This window comes from Empidonax traillii, unplaced genomic scaffold, assembly GCF_003031625.1.
Source record: "Empidonax traillii isolate 1590-97213 ecotype Southwest subspecies unplaced genomic scaffold, ASM303162v1 scaffold12:size2584012, whole genome shotgun sequence".
In the NCBI taxonomy this organism is placed as follows: Eukaryota; Metazoa; Chordata; class Aves; order Passeriformes; family Tyrannidae; genus Empidonax; species Empidonax traillii.
In genome coordinates, this window is record NW_020955205.1 from 736,919 (window position 1) to 757,456 (window position 20,538).

A 20,538-nucleotide genomic window follows, 5' to 3' on the forward strand; every position below is an offset into this window, starting at 1 on the left:
CAGAAAAGACAGCATGAGGTTTCAGCACCCTCCAAAAACCACCCCACGGGAATCAGGGAGGTGCTCCAATATCCGAAATCTTGGAGTCATCTGGCTGTGACACACACATTGAATTACAAAGATGAATAGCTCGCGTCAAGGCCAGGCAAAGCTCCGTTTCCCCCTTTCAAACACACTGCAGTGAGCTGCCCTAATGCCTGCTGATTTAGTTTGAGCCAGTAATTCCTGCTGGAAAGTCAATTATCCAGTGAGTCCCATCAGCTGAAAGATATTTAATGGGGGATTATTGCCACTTCTGTTATGTCAGCTGTTTATTACGGCAGATCAATTCCCAGCCCTCTCTCTGTAGGAAGATATCTGAAGACTGGTTTTGTTCACAGGAGGATTCATCCATGTGTCCTTTCTCCTAGAGTCTCTCTCTCCAGCAGAGATTAAAACCACGAGTTTTTGGCTAATTATGGAAACATCCAGCTGCTCCTAAAACCCCATTGACTGTTAACTTGGATCCAACCTAAGCCAACACCCAGAGTAAGACACAGTGGAAGGGAAAGAAGGAGGCACCAGATATTTCCCACCCTCGACTTTACACACTCCAAGGCAAAAAGATTTGCAATGGTTTTCAGTTTTCTGACCCTTTTCTTAGGCTGTTTCTTTCCCAAGTTTGGATTTGGCTATAGATTCAGACAGCAATACTGCTTGTGGTGTTAAAATAGGTGCTTGCTCCCATAGGGAATTTTGGTCGAGAGCTTATTCCGCTATGTTTGAGGACAGGGACAAGAAAGAAGTGGGCTTAAAGGAGATAATTCACTCCTGCCAGTGGGTTTGAACTTGGTATAATTTCCAGGAATAAAACTTTTAAAGGGATTGAAGACTCTTCAGAAGCTAAAAAGTTAAACAGAACAAGTTTTACTGGTTCTCTATGAAGAAAAAGGGTAATTAGAAGAGAATGACAAGGTTTGTTGCAGAGAGTAAGCAGAATATACGCACCCTACTTCCCATAGCTCCATCCTGAGACTGTGGAGAGTACAGGAGGAATGCTCCCCTACACCTCGTTGATGAAAAGGAGCTTAAAGTGAGCTGAAGCCATCAGTGTTTGGCCATATGTCCAGAAAATCAGGAGAGATGGATATCACCTGGCATGACACGGAGTGATCCAGCGTGAGGGACAGTATTAGCATTTCCTCCTGTAGTAGCTGGAAAGGTTTAAAGCCAGCTTCCACTTCCCACATTAAGCTATCAGAGGAGATAAAGAGAGGGTTCCTCACCCACCTCAGTGCAAGGGTGGGCTGTGGAAATGTGGGGACGGAGCACAGATTTGGTTTGGGGAGCAGAGCTGGCAAAGCCTCAGGCTAGCATGGAATGTCAGCTCAGCAGCAAGAATAAAGATGTGTTTATCCAGAGAACAGAGCACAAGCACCAACAGGCCCTTTCCCAGGCCTCAGCTTGGATCTGGAGGGACTATTCCGCTCACCAAAACTTTTGGGGCTGTGCCAAGGCTACAGCCAAAGACACCAAATATTGGCGGCGGTTCAAATGGCAACTCGAGCGCAGCTGGGACAGGTAAATCACTAAAGAGCTCCAGAGGTGTTCCAAATGCAGAATAAGCTCCATTCTGCCCAGCAAGAGAGCTCAGCAGGAGCTTTGGATCAAGCTTCCTTTCCATTCCTGCTTGAAAGACAAAAAGTGACCCTATGCTGAGCAGCCTCCTCTGTAGGAACGGCAAGAACCTGAGAAATCAATATATCCCCACAAGTCATTAAAAGACCTTTGTATAAGCCAGGCAATAGCAGCAGGAAGGAAAAAACACTGCTCAGAGAGGCAGGTCATTCCCTGGGGAGAGTCCTGCCTCTCCCCCCACCCAAATCCAGGGAATTCGCTGATGTTTGACAAACAGCTCTTGCATTACGACGGCTAAGAATTTCCCTGGTTTCTCACAGACAAAGGTGGTAGAAGTGGCACTGGATGTGCTCAAACCCCTGATGCACAGGCTGAGAGGGAAGGCAGAGCTGTCAGAAAGGGTTGGCCACCTTCACAAGCTGCTGGTAGAGCTAGGGAGTCTTCTCTGTGCCACAGACACCTCGGAGGCCACCGGAGCGCCCTGGGCTGCCCCTCCCCGAGAGGCTGCAGGCCTGGCTTCAGGAGCAATTATATCTGCACCTATTTTAGGATTACTCCCTAACCACCTGGAATATCTTATTAGAGGGGAGCTCAGATGTCCAGAGCAATTTTGGTTTCCAGTCCCACATTCAAGACCCAGAGTTAACCCTGAATTGCCAAGCAGACAGAGGAGGAGATGACAAACACTTCCCTGCCTCGCCCAGCTCATTCTTTGGAGGACAAAAACCTTCCAAACAAGGTGAATAAAAACTTCTGGTGTGAAACTCGAACTCCTTCTGCACCTCCTCGCTGCAGAGCTTCAGTTTGGACAGAGGCTTTAGGCCACAAATCTGCTGAAATATAGAAATATCCACTTAGGGGAGAGGCTGAACAAGAAAACCCCTCCCCTACCCCATGGGTAGACTGAAAGCACCGAGTCAATGGAAAGGTACAGGGGCAGCAATTTCAGGATTATCAGAGAATCCACAGAAATTCCTTTTGTGGGTAGAGTTAAGCCTTAGGAAGTGAAACAGATGCTATTATAAAGAAAACTGTTGTACTACAAAACGCCGATAAGATCAGGGCTGCTGCCCTGAGCTGCAAGTTCTCAAGCACAGGGAGCCAAGTTATAATTACTGCCTGCACAAGCTCTGCTGGAACTGGAATCAACCCTTCCCAGCTTTACTAATAACAGAGCTCAATTCAACATCCACGAGCTTCAAAGACGGGCTTTGAAAACATTTTAGTGATTTCAGGAATGGCAGGGAGGATGGGGAAGGAAAGAAAAGGAATGGGCTGAAGCTAAACTGATTAATTGCCTTTTTTTATTAAGTTTCGCTCATGTGTTCCCATGACCTGGCAGCTGTGGCACCAACACAGTTCTCTGCCAAACAGGAATCTGCTTCCTCATCCTTAAGGAAAAGTTGGACTCTTTGTGAATGACTCCTATTCACAAATACTCAGAGGAATCATCTAAAACCTGGGGTGGGAAGAGAAATTCTCACTGCCACACTGAGAGTCCACTGATTTACCCCAAAGTGAGAAAAACACAAGTGCAAGAAAACCACACATTCCAGCTCTTACCACCTCCTATCTCCAGCATCAGTTTGAATTCCAATAAACTGGCATTGAAGGAGATGAGCTGCCACTATTCCTATAAGTTTAGTACCTGAATAAATCTGAAAATGAAGCTCAGGATATAAATGAGCTCACTTTGCTGCCTCCAGATGCAGCACAGCCACTGCAATGTAACACATCTATGGAATTGTTTCTGGAGATGAAGACCTGGGGAAATTCTCTGAACCTAAACCATGAATTTCAAGAGAAGCAGCAAGTGGCAATTTAAGAATTCAGATCTGTCCTTAGAGCAAAAGAGAAACTGAATATTTAATATTAGCTATGCATGTAGAATCTCCTCCCACTCCATCACAAAAGGAAAAATATCCAGTGACACACAAAGGGAGCTAAAAATCGAACCTTGAGTCGGGCCCTGGATATCTGAAATAACCACCAGGCAAAAAGCACAGTGTGAAATGCCACTTTTTTATTCCTGGGGCCTTCCCCTTGCCTGGATTAACGAGTATCTCCTGAGCAATACCTCCACACACACCACTTGAGGCACATACTTAAGGTTATGGAATCCCAGCCACTCATTCCTGGACCCTGGAGCAAAAGCACGGTAATTATTTTAAGCTGACTTATCTTAATAAACACCATGACCTTTGTAAAAGTTAGGTCAGGATTTTCAGGAGTGACTGGTGATTTCTGAGAATCTACTGTGAGACATCCCCAAAAACCAGACCACAGGCCACTCCCTGGAAGTCTGTTGGCTGCTTTATGGACACTTCCCTTGCTGCATGGAAGAAGGCGCAAGAAGTAACAGCCGATGCCTGGAAACTTCGGCTTTATTTTTACATTCCATGCAGGAATGTGTGTGCTGTAGTGACAAAACTGCTCGTGCTGGTGCTGCACACCAGCCCCGGGCAGGAAGGGAGCCGGCAGCACCGAGCCACTGGCTGTGCTCCTGCCTTTCCTACACAGCTCTTCCGGGAAACCAGAGGGATCGCCGAGCGACGTGAGCACCCACGGGACGAGGACCCAACACCCAACCATCCACCAAAAACGATGTTTGCACCTGTGGAATTAAACCCTCGTTTATCTTCAGAGACAGGCAGCCCCCAACACCCTTTTCCAGCGCGGCTGCGGGAGCCGTGATGGATTTCAGGGGATTCCAGCAGGTCGGAGGAGCGAGCTGAGCACACTCTCCCCCCCCAGCTATTCTTTCAGGACTGCAATTCCCTTGACAAGCACCTCCACTCCCTTGTTGTTCTGTGCTGACAAGATTCCCACCGCCCCTTGTGCCATAAGCTGAGCCAGCTCTTTTGTCTGCCGGCTTGTCCTACAATTATTTACTTGGCTGTCCTGGGACCCAACACAAGTGGCTTCATTTTCCTGGTGGCTTCCATCTTCCTGCCATCTCCATGTCACAGCTGCTACAGGCAATCTTAGCCTTACACTTCCAAGGGGCATTTTTCTCCAAGGCACGGCTTTCAGAAGAAAAAGCCCTGCTTGAAAGAAGAAATAAAGTGACTTTTCCCCACTTTTTCACAGGCACCAGCCATTATGCAACCTGGGAATACTCCCAAAGCTGGGAATAGGACTGGTGATTAGCCTCCAGCAAAACTGAAGCTAGAAAAAAGACTAGTTCAGGAATCTTCTGGAAGCAAACTGGAGAACGCAGACGCTTCTGTGTTTTATTCTAGGTTTGCTGCCCAACACAACCATTTTGGACAAAGGGCAAAGATAAAATCCAAGTATCTTTAAAACATGCCTTGGAAATTGAAAGTTTCAAGCAAGGCAGTGTGAGTGCTGAGCATTAAACGGCCAGTCCACAGTTCCTCCACACAACTCTCCCCCCTTTCCTGCCATGCCAGCCACCCTGCTTTATTCCCCGTGCATCCCCTGCTCCCAGCTCTAAACTGGGACTCAGCAGTTCAGTTTTTCCTGCCTGGAATGCAGGCTCTGCTGGGGAGTGCAAACAAGTCGATGTGCAGTATTTGCCCTGCCCGAGGGCAGTATCCTGCACCAGCATCACCAATACTGGGCATTTCAAATGGCCTTGTGGGCACAACACCCAGCCATTCACCAGGACAACTATGGATCTAAGGCACTCCATCTCCAGTGGCTGGGCCAGGAGACAATATTTGGGGATAACAGGTGGACCTACCCACTCCCAGACATGTTTTCCCACCATCCAGAACTGCTGTAGCACAGCACACCCATGCTATTCCTTTATAATCCGCTCCTTAACTTGATGTCCATGAATTTCTCCAATTCCTTCCTTTCCTGTGTGCCTCCCCAGCAGTAAATCAGATTAACAGAGCAGTAAGAGTTTTTCTTTTAAGTTTTTCCTGGTGCAGATTTGTGCACTTTAGCTCCCAGAATAAACTGGCCTGAAAGCAGACTAAGCTGTGACCTCCTTCCAAAATACTGGATTAGTGCAGGGTTGGGCCAAAGGACTGGAGCAGCATTAGTGCACACTATGCCAATTGTAGAATAGTGTTTTATTTCTCTTTTTTTTCCCCTACTCCACATCAGCCAAGACCAGCTTTGGCTGGTCTTGTGGTCATTTGCCTTCCCAGGACCACCAGTAAGATCTGCAGGGCTCTCACAAGAAAAGCAAGAAGTACTAGCTGAGCAAGAAATAAAACCAGCCACAGACTCATGCCAAGGTTATTTGGCTTTTTTAAAAAAGTGATCCCTTAACACCCGAACCCTGCCTCCTGTTCTCCACCCAGAGCCCTGAAAGAGGAAGTTTACACCACTCCCATCCAGTAAATTCTAAAGCAATGGCCCCTTGACCAACAAACCCACCTCATTTCCCTACAACAGCTTGAGCAACTCACTTTTCTCAACCCAACCCCTCTTGTGAAGCAAACACAGAGAAAAAACAGCAGCAAATAGTTGCCTGCTGCATCCCCTGCACGTTTTATAGCACCACCAGTACAAATGTCACTCACTGGCAACTCTGAAGAGTTCCTGCCACGTGCACTGCTGTAGGAACACCCAGCTGGTTTGCGGGAACAGCCGGGCAGGAAGACCAGAGAAACACCATTGAAATACCCACTGACAACACAGCAAATAATTCCATGATCCTCTGGCATTCATCTACAAGAAGCAGTAATTCTTCAGTGAAACACAGAATTAACCTCCTACCAAGCAGCAGCAAGTTGCCTTCTTTCTGCCTTCCCACACAGGAAACATAAAGCAGGTTTGACTCCCAGGATCAGCGGCAGGACACTCTTCCCTGCCTGCCCACACCACCACCCAGAAATCCAAAGTTCCAGCATCCCAGAGGTCTGGCACGAAGGGGTTGTAGATGTCAGATGAGAAATAACTCGAGTGAGATGCTGGCAGGCAAGTGCCTGCACCAAAAATGAATATGCCATCAGGCTGTTCCATCTGGATTACCCCACAAAGGTTCTCACAGACTGGGGGTTCCTCTGTCCCAAGCTGGAAATCAGTAAAGCCAAGTTCTTGTGGAATCTCTTTATAAAAAGAATAAACCTGGAAGAGCACACCAGGAAAGCGTTGCCCTCCAAAGCGCTTCCCAGTGCTTGCAGCAGGACACTGGGCTAAAAAAAAAAAAATCATCAGGTTGACTGAATAATTTTCATTTTTAGGAGGAAGGAAGGTTAGCACTGACCTGTTTGAGCTGCTCGTCCAAGCGCCAGTTCGGGCGTCCCGCCGGGGACCCGGAATGCAGCTGCTTAGTAGTGTCTTTACCCTGTTCTTCTTTGCCCTGCTGCCCCCCCCGCTGGTGCCCCGGAGCTGGGAGAGGATTAGAGGTAGAGGCCACTCTTTGGTTGGGATGGGCAACTTTGGGAGCGCGAAAATACTTCAGAGCGGAGCAGCTTTCCTTCCCCGGCACGTCAGCGCCATCCAGCTCGCCGCCTTCCAAACCGCCTTCTTCCTCCTCCTCCTCCTCCTCGTCATCGTCCTCTTCTTCCTCCTCCTCCTCTTCCTCCTCCTCGTCGGGCTCGGAATTCATGCTGCTCTGATCGAAAGCGCGGGCGGCTCCCAGCGGAGGTGGGGCTCTGGCCAGGGATGCGCCGGGCGATGCCGGCGGAGCGCGGCTGGACGCGGCCAGGACGGCGCGCTGCACCGCCAGCTGCTGCGGGAACGGCACCTGCGCCTCCCGCAGCTGCCGCTCCCGCCGCTCCCGCGGATCCATCTGCACGGCCGGCTGCTGCTGTTGCTGCTTCTGCAGCTGCTCCACCACAGCTTCCAGCTTCATCCCGCAGTTCGCATGGCTGGGAAGAGAGGGGGGCGGCTCCGGCTTTATCCGGCAGGGTTCAAGCCCCGACCTTGGGAGACGGGTAGAATCTGAGAGAGAGAGAGACAAATATTTGTCCGTATGAATATAAAATGCTTTCATCTTTTCCCCAGGAAGAGGATAAATAGAGTGCAAAGCCAGTGCTCTTTCCTGTGCAGGAGACCGTGAAACAATCAGCTCCATGTTTAACAGCCTCGGGCTCCAACTTGCATTCAATTTTCAGACTGTTTAATTGTATTTTCGAGCCGAACACATTTGCTGGGACCTCACCCTCCTATACCCCAAAGACACCATCTGAAATGCCTTTGTCCATGGGCCCGGTCACAATCCTTCCGTGTTTCCTAATAATTTCTTTTGAAAGGTTAGGTGCAGGGTTTGGTGCTCCTGAAATGCTACCTTAAAAGGAGATAGCCAGGATGATAAGCTTTGATCATATTTATATTAAAAACCAGGCAGGAATCTGTTGCACGCAGTTATTTCTCAATTATTCTATGCTTTCACTATGTTACAGAATCCTTGGCACTTCATACTTTCTTTACATCTTTCTTTTAAAAATTAAATATGATTAAGCATACTTTTTCCCAAGGAGATGGAGACGAGCAAAGACAACTGAGCACCAAGCAACTCCTGCCTCTGGCTCCTGGAGTTTCAAGGCCCTTCAGTTTTCCCAGCCTAAGGACCCAAGAGCTTTCCCAGCTCTCCATTTTGACCTGCTGAGCCAGCACTTGAGCAAAGACCAACAGAACAGACCACAGCTGGAAACACAGCTCTGGATAAATCCTGGAAAGACAACTGCGCCGTTAATCCCCGACCGTTAAAATGACCGTGTGTATTTTGGACTTTGTGTCACCAACAGGCCCTGCTGACAAAGACTGCTCTCCTAGGAGTGAAAAGATGATTAAACAGATCCCACTTGCTGCCCTTCAAGGTTCATTGATATCAAAATACAGCCAGCTTGGAGAAACAAAGGAAAAGCCAACTACAAACAAGCTCCAATCTCCTGCCACCTCCCACTGCCCTGTTTACTGCCAGCATGGGGCTACTCAAGCCACACACCGAAAGAAAGAGATTATTTTGCTAAAAAAATGTTTCAAAGCAGGCACATTTGTGCTCTAAAGCCACTAATAATCTACCAGACATCAGTTTCCAAAGTGAAAGACAACTTCCAGCATCCCTAGATGGTCAGACAGCATCTCTCGTACTAAGTGCTGAGTGCCCAACTCATTTTTCCCCCTCTCTCTCTCTTCCCTAAATAATCATGCCGAATTCAGTTTTCCCTCTGCAAACTCCTCACTAGGTAACAACGAAAATTAAAAGCCTGGCCGGTGCAGTTGCATTTTTACCTGGCGCGGCTTCAGCTTGCAAGTGCAACACCATCAGGTGGATTAGTGTGTCAGGAGCAATACCCTGCACTACCTGGCAGCTGGGAAGAGCCTGGGACTCCCCAGGAAGGCACAACACACCATCTGTCTCCGGCTCCACACACGAGTTGGCGTGGGTGTTACAACAGCCACCAGAAAGCAGCCCAGGAACCCCCAGCCCACACCTTGGTGGGTGTTGTGGCACCCGAGGTGTCACCCGCCCTGCCCGGGGGACACTCGGCAGGGCAGGCACACAGGGACACCGGGAGCACCTCAGGGACCTGGAGGGTAATAAATGACCTGAAACTCGCAGAGCAAACACACCTCGGGGGCAGCGGCAACACCCAGGAATGCGGCGCCCGCGTTTCCTGGAGCTCAGGTGTGAGAGCGGGGCAGGGCACGGCAGGGCTGGTGCTGGGCTGCATCACAGCCTGGCACGACCACAGAATCAGCCAGGCTGGAAAAGACCTCCGAGGTCATCAAGTCCAGCTCTTGATCCAACCCCGCCGTGGTTCCCAGCCCATGGCACTGATGCCACGTCCAGTCTGTCTTTAAACACCTCCAGGGACGGGGAATCTACTCTCTCCCTGGGCAGCCCATTCCAAGGGCTGAGCACTCTCTCTGTAAAAATCTCTTCTTAATATCCAACCTAAACCTCCCCGGCATAGTTTAAGACCGAGCCCTCTTGTCCTACTGCTGGTTCCTAGGAGAGGAGACCGACCCCGATCTGGCTACAACCTCCTGTCAGGGAGTTGTAGAGAGTGATGAGGTCTCCCCTGAGCCTCCTTCTCTCCAGGCTAAATCCTCTCGAGATGGGTGGATTCGGGGTACAGCAAATAAGACCCCGGCAAGTATTGCTGTTGTGCTGGACAGGCAGCAAGTCAGCAGCCAGTTTTACGTCAAGAAGAGGGTGGTTTGCTCACAGAATACAGTTAAACCATAATTTCAAGATAGAGTTTGAGGTGACAGCTTGGAATTAGGGCTAAAACCACTACAACCATTCCAGGTTTTAAAAGCCTGAGCATGGATATTCCCTTCCTTCTCGCGTCTCTGCCTTAACTTTGGTGTCTCCCATCTGCTTTCCGTGTCCCCTCCCTCAGTTCTTGTGCCTCTCCTCCCTTGTTTTCCGTGCTCCCCCTCACTTTCTGTGCCTCTCCCCCGCCAGGGCAGGGCCAGGACTCGCTTCAACCACCCAGGGCTTTTAACCCCTTGGGAGAGCCCTCCAATTAAACAGTCCCTCGGTTTCAATTTTTTTTAACGAGCCCTTCAATTAAACAGCCCCCTTGATTTTAATTTTTAACTGGCTCAGTTAAGAAACCAGGAAAAAAAAAGGAAAGACCTTTTTTCCGAGCGGGAAGCGCTGGAAAGAGTTAAAGCCGGAGCAGAGCAGCACCGGCACCTCCGGGGGGCTGGTAAACAACTCCGCCACCGACCCACCCCGTGCCGGCGGGGACCCAAACCCTCCGCTCAGCGCCCTCAGGGAGGAACACGGGGGCCGTGCCACGACCCACCGGCCCCGCAAGCTCCCACCCTTCACCGCCTTACCTCCCGTGGCGGGTCCCGCCGGTCCCTGCGCGGCCGCCTCGGCTCCTCCTCCTCCCCTGCCCTCCCTCCTTCCCTCCCTTCCTCTTTCCTTCCCTCTCTCCCTCCCTCCTTCCCTCCCGCCCCTTCCTCGCCCGCCCCTCTTCCGGGAGGGGCGGAAGCGGCGGCGCGGACCGGACAGGGAGCCAATGAAACGGCGCAGCCGCCGAGGCGGCTTCCGGTTCCGGCGAGTATAAAAGCGCGCACACGGCGCGGTCTCTGGGCAGTCGCTGAGGAGGCGCCGCGGGGCGGAGCTCGGAGCTGAGGGAGAGCCACAGGGTGAGCGGGGCCCCGGGAGCCCCGTCTGCGGGCGGGCACTCCTAATGATCTGTTTAGGCCCTCGAGGAGGGCTTTGACGGTCGCTCCCATGCCTGTTTCGGCTCTTAGGGAGGGTTAGGGGTCCCCCCTGCGTTAGTTTGGGCTTTCAGAGGGGGATGGAGGATCGCTTGGGGGTCTCCGCATGTCTCTTGGGGCCCTCAGGGTGGGCTTGGGTTCCCCCGCGGGGGCCGTCATGGGGGGGGTAGGGTCCCCATGTCCGTTCGGGCCCTGAGGGTGGGATTAGCCCTCTCCGTGTCTGTTCGGGCCGGGTTAGGGATCTCTTGCTTCTGCCCCGGCCCTCGGGGGGTTGAAGTCGCCCGGTGGGGTCCTTGGAGGCCTCAGTGTTTGTTTTGGGCCCTCGAAAAAGGGGCTTTGGGGTCCCCCTGCTTTTCTTTGGGCCCTCGAGGGGGGTCTTTGGGGTCCCCACATGTGTGGGGCCTGGGAGGGAAAGGGAGGGGGAGGGCTTTATGTTGGGGGTTTTTGCTTCCTCGGGTCTGTGGTAAAGGTGGGTGTGGAGGTGTGTTTGGGGGTCCCTGATGGTCCCTGGGAAAGGAACAGGAATCACAGAATCCTGGGATGGTTTGGGTCGGAAGGGACCTCAAAGCTGATCCCGTTCCAACCCCCTGCGGGGGGTTGGGACACCTTTCGCTAGACCCGTGCTTGTCTTCTCAGATACAAATGTATCTATATGTATTTTGAAGGAAGAAATAGATAAAATAGGCATCTTCCTACATTGCTCCACAGACCCCTCAGAGCCTAATTTACAAGACGCCTCCATGTTCCCCCTCACATCAGAGGGGGTCTCCTTCAGGGCTGCTCTTGGGGCTTCCTGCTGTATTAAACCCCTTCAGCACCTGGGGGACACATCAGGGCTCTGTGCTGTCCCTGCTCTGTCCCCTCTGGGGAGCAGCTGACGGTTCCCTGTCCTTCCTGCCCGCAGGCTGGTCGGGATGGCGGACGAGGAGATCGCTGCCCTGGTGGTGGACAACGGCTCGGGCATGTGCAAGGCGGGGTTCGCAGGGGATGACGCGCCCCGCGCCGTGTTCCCCTCCATCGTGGGGCGGCCCCGGCACCAGGGCGTCATGGTGGGCATGGGGCAGAAGGACAGCTACGTGGGGGACGAGGCGCAGAGCAAGAGGGGCATCCTCACGCTCAAGTACCCCATCGAGCACGGCATCGTCACCAACTGGGACGACATGGAGAAGATCTGGCACCACACCTTCTACAACGAGCTGCGCGTGGCCCCCGAGGAGCACCCGGTGCTGCTCACCGAGGCCCCCCTCAACCCCAAGGCCAACCGGGAGAAGATGACCCAGATCATGTTTGAGACCTTCAACACCCCGGCCATGTACGTGGCCATCCAGGCCGTGCTGTCCCTCTACGCCTCCGGCCGCACCACCGGCATCGTGATGGACTCCGGGGACGGCGTCACCCACACGGTGCCCATCTACGAGGGCTACGCACTGCCCCACGCCATCCTGCGCCTCGACCTGGCCGGCCGCGACCTCACCGACTACCTCATGAAGATCCTGACGGAGCGAGGCTACAGCTTCACCACCACGGCCGAGCGGGAGATCGTGCGGGACATCAAGGAGAAGCTCTGCTACGTGGCGCTGGACTTCGAGCAGGAGATGGCCACGGCCGCCTCCTCCTCCTCGCTGGAGAAGAGCTACGAGCTGCCCGACGGGCAGGTCATCACCATCGGCAACGAGCGCTTCCGCTGCCCCGAGTCCATCTTCCAGCCCTCCTTCCTGGGCATGGAGTCCTGCGGCATCCACGAGACCACCTTCAACTCCATCATGAAGTGCGACGTGGACATCCGCAAGGACCTGTACGCCAACACCGTGCTGTCCGGGGGCACCACCATGTACCCCGGCATCGCCGACCGCATGCAGAAGGAGATCACGGCGCTGGCCCCCAGCACCATGAAGATCAAGATCATCGCCCCGCCGGAGCGCAAGTATTCCGTGTGGATCGGTGGCTCCATCCTGGCCTCCCTCTCCACCTTCCAGCAGATGTGGATCAGCAAGCAGGAGTACGACGAGTCCGGCCCCTCCATCGTCCATCGCAAGTGCTTCTAGAGGGGCTGCTGGCAGCCACCCCGGGCTGTCCCTGCCGGGATGACCTCCTCCTTCCACGTTGGACCAGAATTGTCCCACCGTTCCTTATCCCACATTTTAACTAATTTGTTGAGGTACCAATTAGTGATGTGCATTTTAATGGCCCGTTAGGCTGTAGTTCTCCTGTGGCTTCTGCTCCTCTTCTTCATGGATCTCTGGGGCTTGGAAGCAGGTAGAGGGTTGTTCACTTTCCCTGTGTAATGCGGATAGAATGACACTAAACTTAGTTTTGTCACCTTTAGGTATTGTCACCTTTAGGTTCCTTTGTAGGAAAACAAATAAAGTTCCAAGGTTTAAACACTAGAAGACCTGATTTTGCTTTATTTCAGGGTGGGTTCTCTATCCCCTTGAATTATTATGTGATAGATTTTGGATTCAAACCTGGCCCATAGCTAAAACTTCCCCAAATTTTGTTTTCTAAATTCTCTTTAAATCCTGTCACAGCCCCTGGTGCTGCTCGGACCATTTTAAGAGCTGTTAGGGAGGAAAGCGTGCTTGGAATGTGGCTCTTGCAGCCTGGCTGGACTTTCATGGTAACTTGGCTTTTTTTAGAACACAAACAGCTCTTCTTGTCAGAAAAAGTTGGAGCCTTGGCAGAGGATTTGGTGGCTCAAGCAGTGGCCTCTCCTTTTTTGGGAGAGGGCGAGGAGATGGGGCAGCAGATAGTGCTGAAGAGTGCTCAGCCTGGGGAGGCTGGTCCCTGCTACGTTCGGAGGGTATCTGCAGGAGCTCCTCATTCACGCTGGAGGGATGGCAAGCGCTTAATTAATGAGGTGTGGTTAATTAAAGGTGACTGCGGTGTGCCGGCCGCGCTCCTCCTTTTAAACCTTCGGCCGCCCTCCCATTGGCTCGTCATAGCCACGCCAGCCAATCAGCAGCGTCTCTGCCGGGGGGCGTTGCCGCGTACTTTGTGGGACTCCATTTCCCAGCGCGCACCGCGCGGCCCGCGGGCACTTCCGGTTCTGGTACGAGGGGCTGCGGTATCGCGGGGCTGAGGGCAGGGGGGGGCCGGCCGGGGGTGAGGGGACATGGGACACGGCTGGGACCCCTGAGCGCCTGAGGGGGGCTGGGGCTGGGGCTGGCACTGCTGGAACCCTTCCTGAGGGCCGGCGGGCTCTGGGGGCGTCGCGGGGGGGCAGGGAGGGCTGGCAGGGCGAGTCGCTGAGGGGTTTGGTGGGTGATGGCGGGAGGGTCTCACCGGAGCCCACCTTCCCCCGTTCCAGAGCTGTGCGGGTCCCCGTCTGGCTTGGCCGCGCTCAGGGAGAGCCTGCCATGTCTCTGCCGGAGTGGCACATCGCCGTGAAGCTGGCGGAGCAGCCGCTGGCTCCCAAATCCATCCTGCACCTCCCGGAGACGGAGCTGGGCGAGTGCCCGCTGGGCGGGTGCAGCATCTCCCACCTCAAGCAGCTCATCACCGGGAAGCTGCAGGAATCCATCCCGGACCCCGAGCTCATCGGTGGGTGCCCCGCCTGGATCCTGTCACAGTCCTGCCGCTTGAGGACACCCTTTTCCCGTCCTCGCCGCGGCTGGGACACAACATCCTGCTGGTGAAGTGGTGGGAGGGCTCAGCACAGCCGGATAACACGGGGTGAGGGTTCAGAGCTCTGCTCCACGCACAAGATCTGATACCATGTGGTTTGGGTAGAATATTCCCTATTTTCTTGGGATTGCAGAGCTCCAGTGGTGTCAGTGCCCTCGTTAAGGAGTCTTTGGGCTTCCAAACACCTCTGTGCTCTTGAGAGATCTCTCATGAGAGCTGTGAAGAGGTTGGCTGTTCTAGGGGAGGTGGCAAAGTCACCTTCTGTGTATCAACTCCGTGATTTCCTCCCTGAACCTCAGCTCCACAGCCTCTCTGTGTTGTTCCCTGGCCAGATGGAACAGCTGCAGCAATAACCCCCCAGAGTTCTAAGTCACACTTTCTGAGGGGACCACAGAAGTTCATCTTTGGGTGTTTCTCCCCCCTCTAGACCTGATCTACTGTGGCCGGAAGCTGAGGGATGACCAGACCCTGGATTTTTATGGCATTCAGTCTGGTTCTACTGTCCATGTCCTGCGCAAGTCCTGGCCCGAGCCTGATCAGAAACCAGGTGAGGAGCAGGCTGTGGGGGTTTATCTCTTGGATCTCCTTGGGGTATGTTCTTAAGGGACTGAGGAACAGCTTCTCTTGATTTGTTCCTGAGGTTTTCAGGTGGAATTAATCCATTTGTTTGGGAACTCCCTGCCTCTAACAGCGGCAAATGGGTGTTAATTTTCTTGCTGACGGAAGAGTTCAGGAATGAGCTGTGTGCAGTGTGGAGAGGGACTATCCCTTCCTTAGCAACCTGAATTTTAGGGTGTTGCAAGAGAATCTGGAGCAAACCTCCTGGTTCTTCAGCTCCAGGGATGAGCAGGCTTGTGTGTGCTCCTGCTCTGCCTGACTGTAGAATAAGCTGGGGTAGTTTAGACTTGTTATTTCTTTAATACAGCTCCTTTGGTACATGTAGGAGGATATTTCTATACATTTTTGTTACCTGACTCTGCAGTAAGTTGATACTCTGTGTAACTGTAGCAAGACACGAACTGAACCCAAGGATATTAAAGAATCCCCACTGCTGTTGCATCATGGAAGTCCCAGTGGGATGTAGAACGGCTGTTAAAGCTGACAGAGGGAGATCTGTGTTTTGTTCTGTTGTTTACCCTTCCTCAGAGCCTGTGGATAAGGTGGCAGCAGTCCGGGAATTCCGTGTTCTGCACACTGCTCTGCACAGCAGCCCTGCCTACAGAGATGCAGTGAGTGGGGCTTCCTCCTGAGCTTTTGGGGTGATTTTTGGCTCTCCCCTCCCTGTGAGGAGAAGCCCACGGTGGAGCCTGGTTGGGTGATGCTGCTGGTCTGTTCTGGTTTCCCTGGCAGGTCTTCAAAATGCTGGGAAACAAGGAGTCACTGGATCAGATCATTGTAGCCACTCCTGGCCTCAGCAGTGACCCTGTTGCTTTGGGTGAGTCTGGATGTGATCCAGAGGATCTGAGGAAAGCCAAATAAAGGTTTAATTCCTGACAGGGGGAAGGGAGAGAGAAAGCCAGATCTGGGTATAATTCCTGATGAGGGGGAGGGAGTATTGCCCTTGTCTCAGAAAACCAACCTTTTTTTTTTTATCCTTTCGTGGAGCATAAGAGTCGGTGGCTGCTCAGGTGTCAGAGTTGTGCTCCATTGGGAATGTTTGGGCATGGGTGTTGGCTTCAGAAGGGGTAGGGAACAGTGGGGAAGAATGCTTTCTCCTTGCTGCAAAGTGTTACCAAAATGTCCGTTAAATTTAGCTTGCATGTTCTGGCCTGGGATGATGCTAGTCTGAGGCATGTAGAATTTGGGATGCAGTCACAGCCTGGCTGGAGTGAGCTGGGGGCCAGATTGGATCCTTCCCTTAAGGTGGAGCATCCATGGGATCTGCTGGGAAGGCCCCATCCCTTTGTTGTGTGGCTGTAGTCAGAAGTCTCTCCAGGAAGACGTGAAAGGCTTGAGAGAGAACAATAATAAGAGTATTTATGTGTTTGCTTGTGACTCAGTTCCTGTAAAACAAAATGGCTTTTGTTTGACTGACTCCTATTCCTTGTATCCTGTCCCATCATGTTTCCTGGTCCCTTCCAGGAGTCCTGCAGGATAAGGATCTCTTTTCAGTGTTTGCAGACCCCAACATGCTGGACACGTAAGTTCATGTGAGCTGGGGCAATGACTCAGCAGTGCTTTTGTTTCACTGTGTATCAACTGCTTCTCTCTGGGGCTGGAGGGAGGGCTCTGCTCCTGCCTGCCGGTATGGATACGCCAGGATTCAGGCCAGGACACTTCTCCCTCCACAGCAGGAAAGAGAGGTATACCACTTGGATTGAACCAAAGGATAGTTAGTGGGAGCCAGGGTCATCACTGTCTCCAGATCATGAGTTCAGATCTGGATCTGGTTGCTCACACCAGAGTTGCTCCTATGAGAGTACGTGTGAGATGTGAACCATGGAGAGGTCAACATGGGATCAAGAAGGAGGCTCAGCTGCCTGGAGGTGTTTGTGCTGGATACCAGTGGTGTTGGTGCAGCCAGTGGGGATGGCTGTGCCCTCAGCTTTGAAGGGCTGATTTCTTAGTTTCCCTGTGTACGTGATTCATTCTTCCCCTGCTTCTCTCCAGGCTGATCCCAGCTCACCCTGCCCTTGTGAATGCCATTGTCCTTGTCCTGCACTCAGTGGCTGGCAGCACCCCTCTCCCAGCCCCGGAGACATCCTCCCGAGCCATGTCCTCTGGCTCCTACCGGGACATGCCAGGTACGTTCAGCCACACAGGTGCTAGGGAGCCTGCAGGAATGATGTGCTGCAGAATTTGCAGGCCAGTGTAAAATCATGGAATCACAGGCTGGTTTGGGTTGGAAGGGGAATTAAAGGTGATTGAGTTCCACCCCACTGCCGTGGGCAGGGACTCCTCCCACTAGACCAGGTTGTTCGAGCCCTGTCCAACCTGGCCTTGAACACTTCCAGGGATGGGCAGTCCCCATCTGTGCTGTACTGACATCGTCACCCCCAGGCTGGAAGGACAAGAGATTTGAGTTCCTGAGCTGGAAACACTGTGGTTTGATAGATTTTGGACTGGATGAGACTCACCAAAGGCATTTTGTCCTTGGGGCCTCTTCCAGCCCCGTGTGTGTGCTCAGTGTTGACTGTGGCCTCTGCAGTGCCCAGAGAATGGGCCTAACCTGTCTCCCACTGCACATGAACTTCATGGTGCTGAGGTCTCTGTCCTAAGTTCATGGGATTCTCATCTGGTACCTAATTCCTGCCAGTCTTCTACATCCATTTATTCTCCTTCCTGGTGCAGGTGGCTTTCTCTTTGAAGGTCTCTCTGATGATGAAGATGACTTCCACCAGGTAAGCGGTCAGTTTAGGTGGAACACCCGTTTTGACCTTTGGGTTTAGCTTGTAGCCCTGAGACTCCAAAGCTTTTCTCTTCTTTTCTGATGAACAGCATGAGCTGCTCTGGCTCCTGAGGGTATTGTGGAGACAAACATATTGATTGTGGTGTGCTTGGACGCTGTTCAGGAGAGGATTTTCTTCAGTGCTGAACACACAACATTAGAATGAAACAGCACATGTCCTCAGAGGAAACACCTTCATAGCCAAATGGATGCAGGGATAGCTGTGTTTGGATGAGAATCATGGGAACGTTGCTCCCTGCCCTTCTGCAGTCTTCCTCTCCAAAGGACAAAGTGTTTTATAAGAGAAACTGGATATTTAGGCCAAAGAAGTGCCTTTCCAGGGCGAATTGTTTTGTTACAGGTTAATAACACTCTGGGTTTAGGCTGGTGAATGACATACTAAAAGGCTTACAGCCAGTTTCCATAGCTGAGTTTGTGGAAAAAAGCGCATCCCACCCTGTCATGTTTATTTTTAAAAAGTCCCACGCTTGTGAGGTTTGAGTATTTTAGAAAAGGGATCTGTGGGAACGCGCAGGTGAGCCAGGTTTTACTGGGGCACAAACAACAGCAATCTGAGGTGTGTTTTGGTTTTCTCCCTCCGCGCAGAGCACGAGGTCCACACCGTCCAGCAGCACTTCTGGCTCCCGCCCGGCCTCCCTGGGCTACACGGGGGCTGCGGGACCGCGACCCATCACCCAGAGCGAGCTGGCGACGGCGCTGGCGCTGGCCAGCACCCCGGAGAGCAGCTCCCACACACCCACCCCTGGCACCCAGGTAATAGCAGCCACAAGCCTGGCTCAGGTCTAGGACACCTGGCTTCTTGGTTTCCGCAGGGCTGAGTGCTCTTCCATGTGAGGTTGAGGATGGAGGGGTGGTGCAGGCACTGCTCTGTGCTGGCTCTGGTTCCTCCAAGTGTTCTCCTGATGTGGGTGTACAACTTATTTCCTCCTAGGGTCATTCCTCTGGGACGTCCCCGATGTCATCCAGCGTCCAGTCAGGAACACCCATCACCAATGACCTGTTCAGCCAGGCCTTACAACATGCCCTGCAGGCCTCAGGGCAGCCCAGCCTGCAGGTCAGTGTCACAGCCTCTTCTTTCAGGAGTCTGTAGAGTCCCTTATCCTACTGCTGCAGTGTGGAAGTGGTTCTTCCAGCCGCCTCCTGTGGCAGGACATTAAGCTGGAGGGGGCATGATAGACCACGGTAAAAGGACTGGTTGGAAATGAGATGGTGGGATAGTGGGTTTGGGGAGTTTGCAGGAAGAACTCGAGCTTTCAGGATCTGTTTGCACACTTAGCACTGTTGTTGTGAGTTAGAGGAGGAGGGAGAATGCAGCATGGAAGGTGGGCTGTGGAGAAGACTTTTTTTTCCTGTTTGGACTCTCACACCCACCTTAACTGCTTTTCTTTTCTGTGTGTAGAGCCAGTGGCAGCCACAGCTCCAGCAGCTGCGAGACATGGGAATACACGATGATGAACTAAGTCTCCGAGCCCTGCAGGCCACTGGGGGGGACATTCAGGCTGCCCTGGAGCTCATCTTTGCTGGTGGGGCTCCCTAAATTTTTGTCTGGACTGGTGAGTTGCCCTGAGGCAGCTGTGACATTCGTGGGTCTGGGGCTTGGCCCTCATTCTTTGCACTGGGTTTCCTCTCTCCAGCATGGAGCAGCTGGAGTGGCTGCCCCTTTCCTTGCTCTCCTGTTTGGGAGCACTGAGCATGCTGAGGGCAGCTCCTCCAGCTTCAGATACTCTCTCCAACCTCCTCCTTCTGGCCACCAGGGACAAGACTTCAGGACTCTGTCCAGCACGGAGAAAGGAAGAGGTGGCTTTGTGTTGGAGAGACGTGGCCCCTTCAGTTCTGCAATCTTTGGTCTGTCTACACATTCTCATGCCTGTTGTTTCATTCCTGCCCACCTGATAATGCCTCAGTTCACCTCTATTAAATGGGCTGTATTCCCTTGCCTGTTGTCTGGGTTGTGATCTGTTCTGGGTTGTGTTCCAGATCTCTGGGGTGACGTGCTCATGGCGTGAAGGGATCTGGAGGAAAAGCTTTGCCTTTGTAGGAGGCTGTTGTTTCAGCAGAGGGCACTCCCATGCAAGCTGACAAGGATGAGAGTCCAGGAGTTCATGGCCACCACGAAGTGACAGTAACAAAAGAATGACAAGCACAAAGGTTGAGGCCGTTGCCAGAGTGAGAGGTGGAGAAACGCCACCAATACAGCCCAGTCTGGCTGCAGCCAGTGTTTGCCAAAGTGCCTTCTAATCCTGGGGGCCATGAGGTGCCCAGGACCTGGGATGGAAAGCCAATTAAATCTATTTGCCTGTAATTACAATCAGTGGGAGCTGAGAGAAGCCAGACATAGGGAGCTGGGCCTGGCATCAGTCTGACTGTACCATTGAGATTAACGAGGCATGAAAATGGGAGCGGGTTTGCCTGAAATGCCACCGTGCATGTTAAGAGCAGAAAATACTCTCCTGCTTTACCTTCAGGCTGCTGTGCTCCCCTCTAATTCCTCTCCGAGCTCTCTGATCCTTGCTGATACCATCTCAGCTATCACCCAGCAAATGTGGGATTGTTCTCTCCAGGGTAGCCCTTGACTGATAGGCTTTAATCCTGTCTAGAGGATTAAGACTCTTGGGAGGGAGGGACTGTTTTTATGTTTCAATATGTAGGAGATAAGATGTGATGGACATGAATGGCTTTCCTGACTATATACCCTTCCAGGTTCCTGCCCTCAGTGTGAACTCTGGAAGCCCAGTCTAAATGATGGCTGGGATTTTACGTGTAAGAAATCTGATTAA

General features: G+C 52.5%; 3 protein-coding genes across 5 annotated transcripts in view; 2 read left to right on the forward strand and 1 right to left on the reverse strand.

Annotated features, from left to right (window-relative positions):
• ARID3B (AT-rich interaction domain 3B) overlaps positions 1 to 10,415 on the reverse strand; it is a 29,115-nt gene extending 18,700 nt beyond the window's left edge. For both annotated transcript variants that reach the window (XM_027888527.1, XM_027888518.1), the window contains exons 1-2: positions 10,339 to 10,415; positions 6,803 to 7,482 (exon numbers count right to left, since the gene is read on the reverse strand). In XM_027888527.1, the coding sequence (XP_027744328.1) occupies positions 6,803 to 7,393 (591 nt within the window). In that variant the 5' untranslated portion in view covers positions 7,394 to 7,482; positions 10,339 to 10,415. The remainder of the gene's footprint in view (positions 1 to 6,802; positions 7,483 to 10,338) is intronic.
• A 113-nt stretch (positions 10,416 to 10,528) lies between these two features.
• LOC114059764 (actin, cytoplasmic type 5) lies at positions 10,529 to 13,118 on the forward strand. Of its 2 annotated transcripts, none has more exons than XM_027888585.1 (2): positions 10,529 to 10,641; positions 11,633 to 13,118. In XM_027888585.1, exon 2 carries the CDS (start codon positions 11,643 to 11,645, stop codon positions 12,771 to 12,773), a length of 1,131 nt encoding a protein of 376 aa, XP_027744386.1. In that variant the 5' UTR covers positions 10,529 to 10,641; positions 11,633 to 11,642; the 3' UTR covers positions 12,774 to 13,118. The 2 variants fall into 2 exon arrangements, with proteins under 2 accessions (XP_027744386.1, XP_027744396.1); XM_027888595.1 differs by having other exon boundaries at positions 10,544 to 10,653.
• A 599-nt stretch (positions 13,119 to 13,717) lies between these two features.
• On the forward strand, positions 13,718 to 19,809 carry UBL7 (ubiquitin like 7). The gene is made up of 12 exons (XM_027888572.1): positions 13,718 to 13,777; positions 14,036 to 14,268; positions 14,780 to 14,899; positions 15,499 to 15,581; positions 15,703 to 15,787; positions 16,435 to 16,492; positions 16,963 to 17,096; positions 17,644 to 17,693; positions 18,347 to 18,514; positions 18,693 to 18,815; positions 19,161 to 19,314; positions 19,516 to 19,809. Exons 2-11 carry the CDS (start codon positions 14,085 to 14,087, stop codon positions 19,296 to 19,298), a joined length of 1,143 nt encoding a protein of 380 aa, XP_027744373.1. The 5' UTR covers positions 13,718 to 13,777; positions 14,036 to 14,084; the 3' UTR covers positions 19,299 to 19,314; positions 19,516 to 19,809.
• Positions 19,810 to 20,538: the final 729 nt, after the last annotated feature.

Excerpts from the sequence above, each read along its gene's own strand:
- UBL7 (XM_027888572.1), top strand. The coding sequence starts at position 14,085 with ATGTCTCTGCCGGAGTGGCACATCGCCGTGAAGCTGGCGGAGCAGCCG. Across the intron at positions 15,788-16,434 it reads CAGTGACCCTGTTGCTTTGG|GAGTCCTGCAGGATAAGGAT; the intron begins GTGAGTCTGGAT and ends GGTCCCTTCCAG. Across the intron at positions 18,816-19,160 it reads CAGGGCAGCCCAGCCTGCAG|AGCCAGTGGCAGCCACAGCT; the intron begins GTCAGTGTCACA and ends TTCTGTGTGTAG.
- LOC114059764 (XM_027888585.1), top strand. The coding sequence starts at position 11,643 with ATGGCGGACGAGGAGATCGCTGCCCTGGTGGTGGACAACGGCTCGGGC.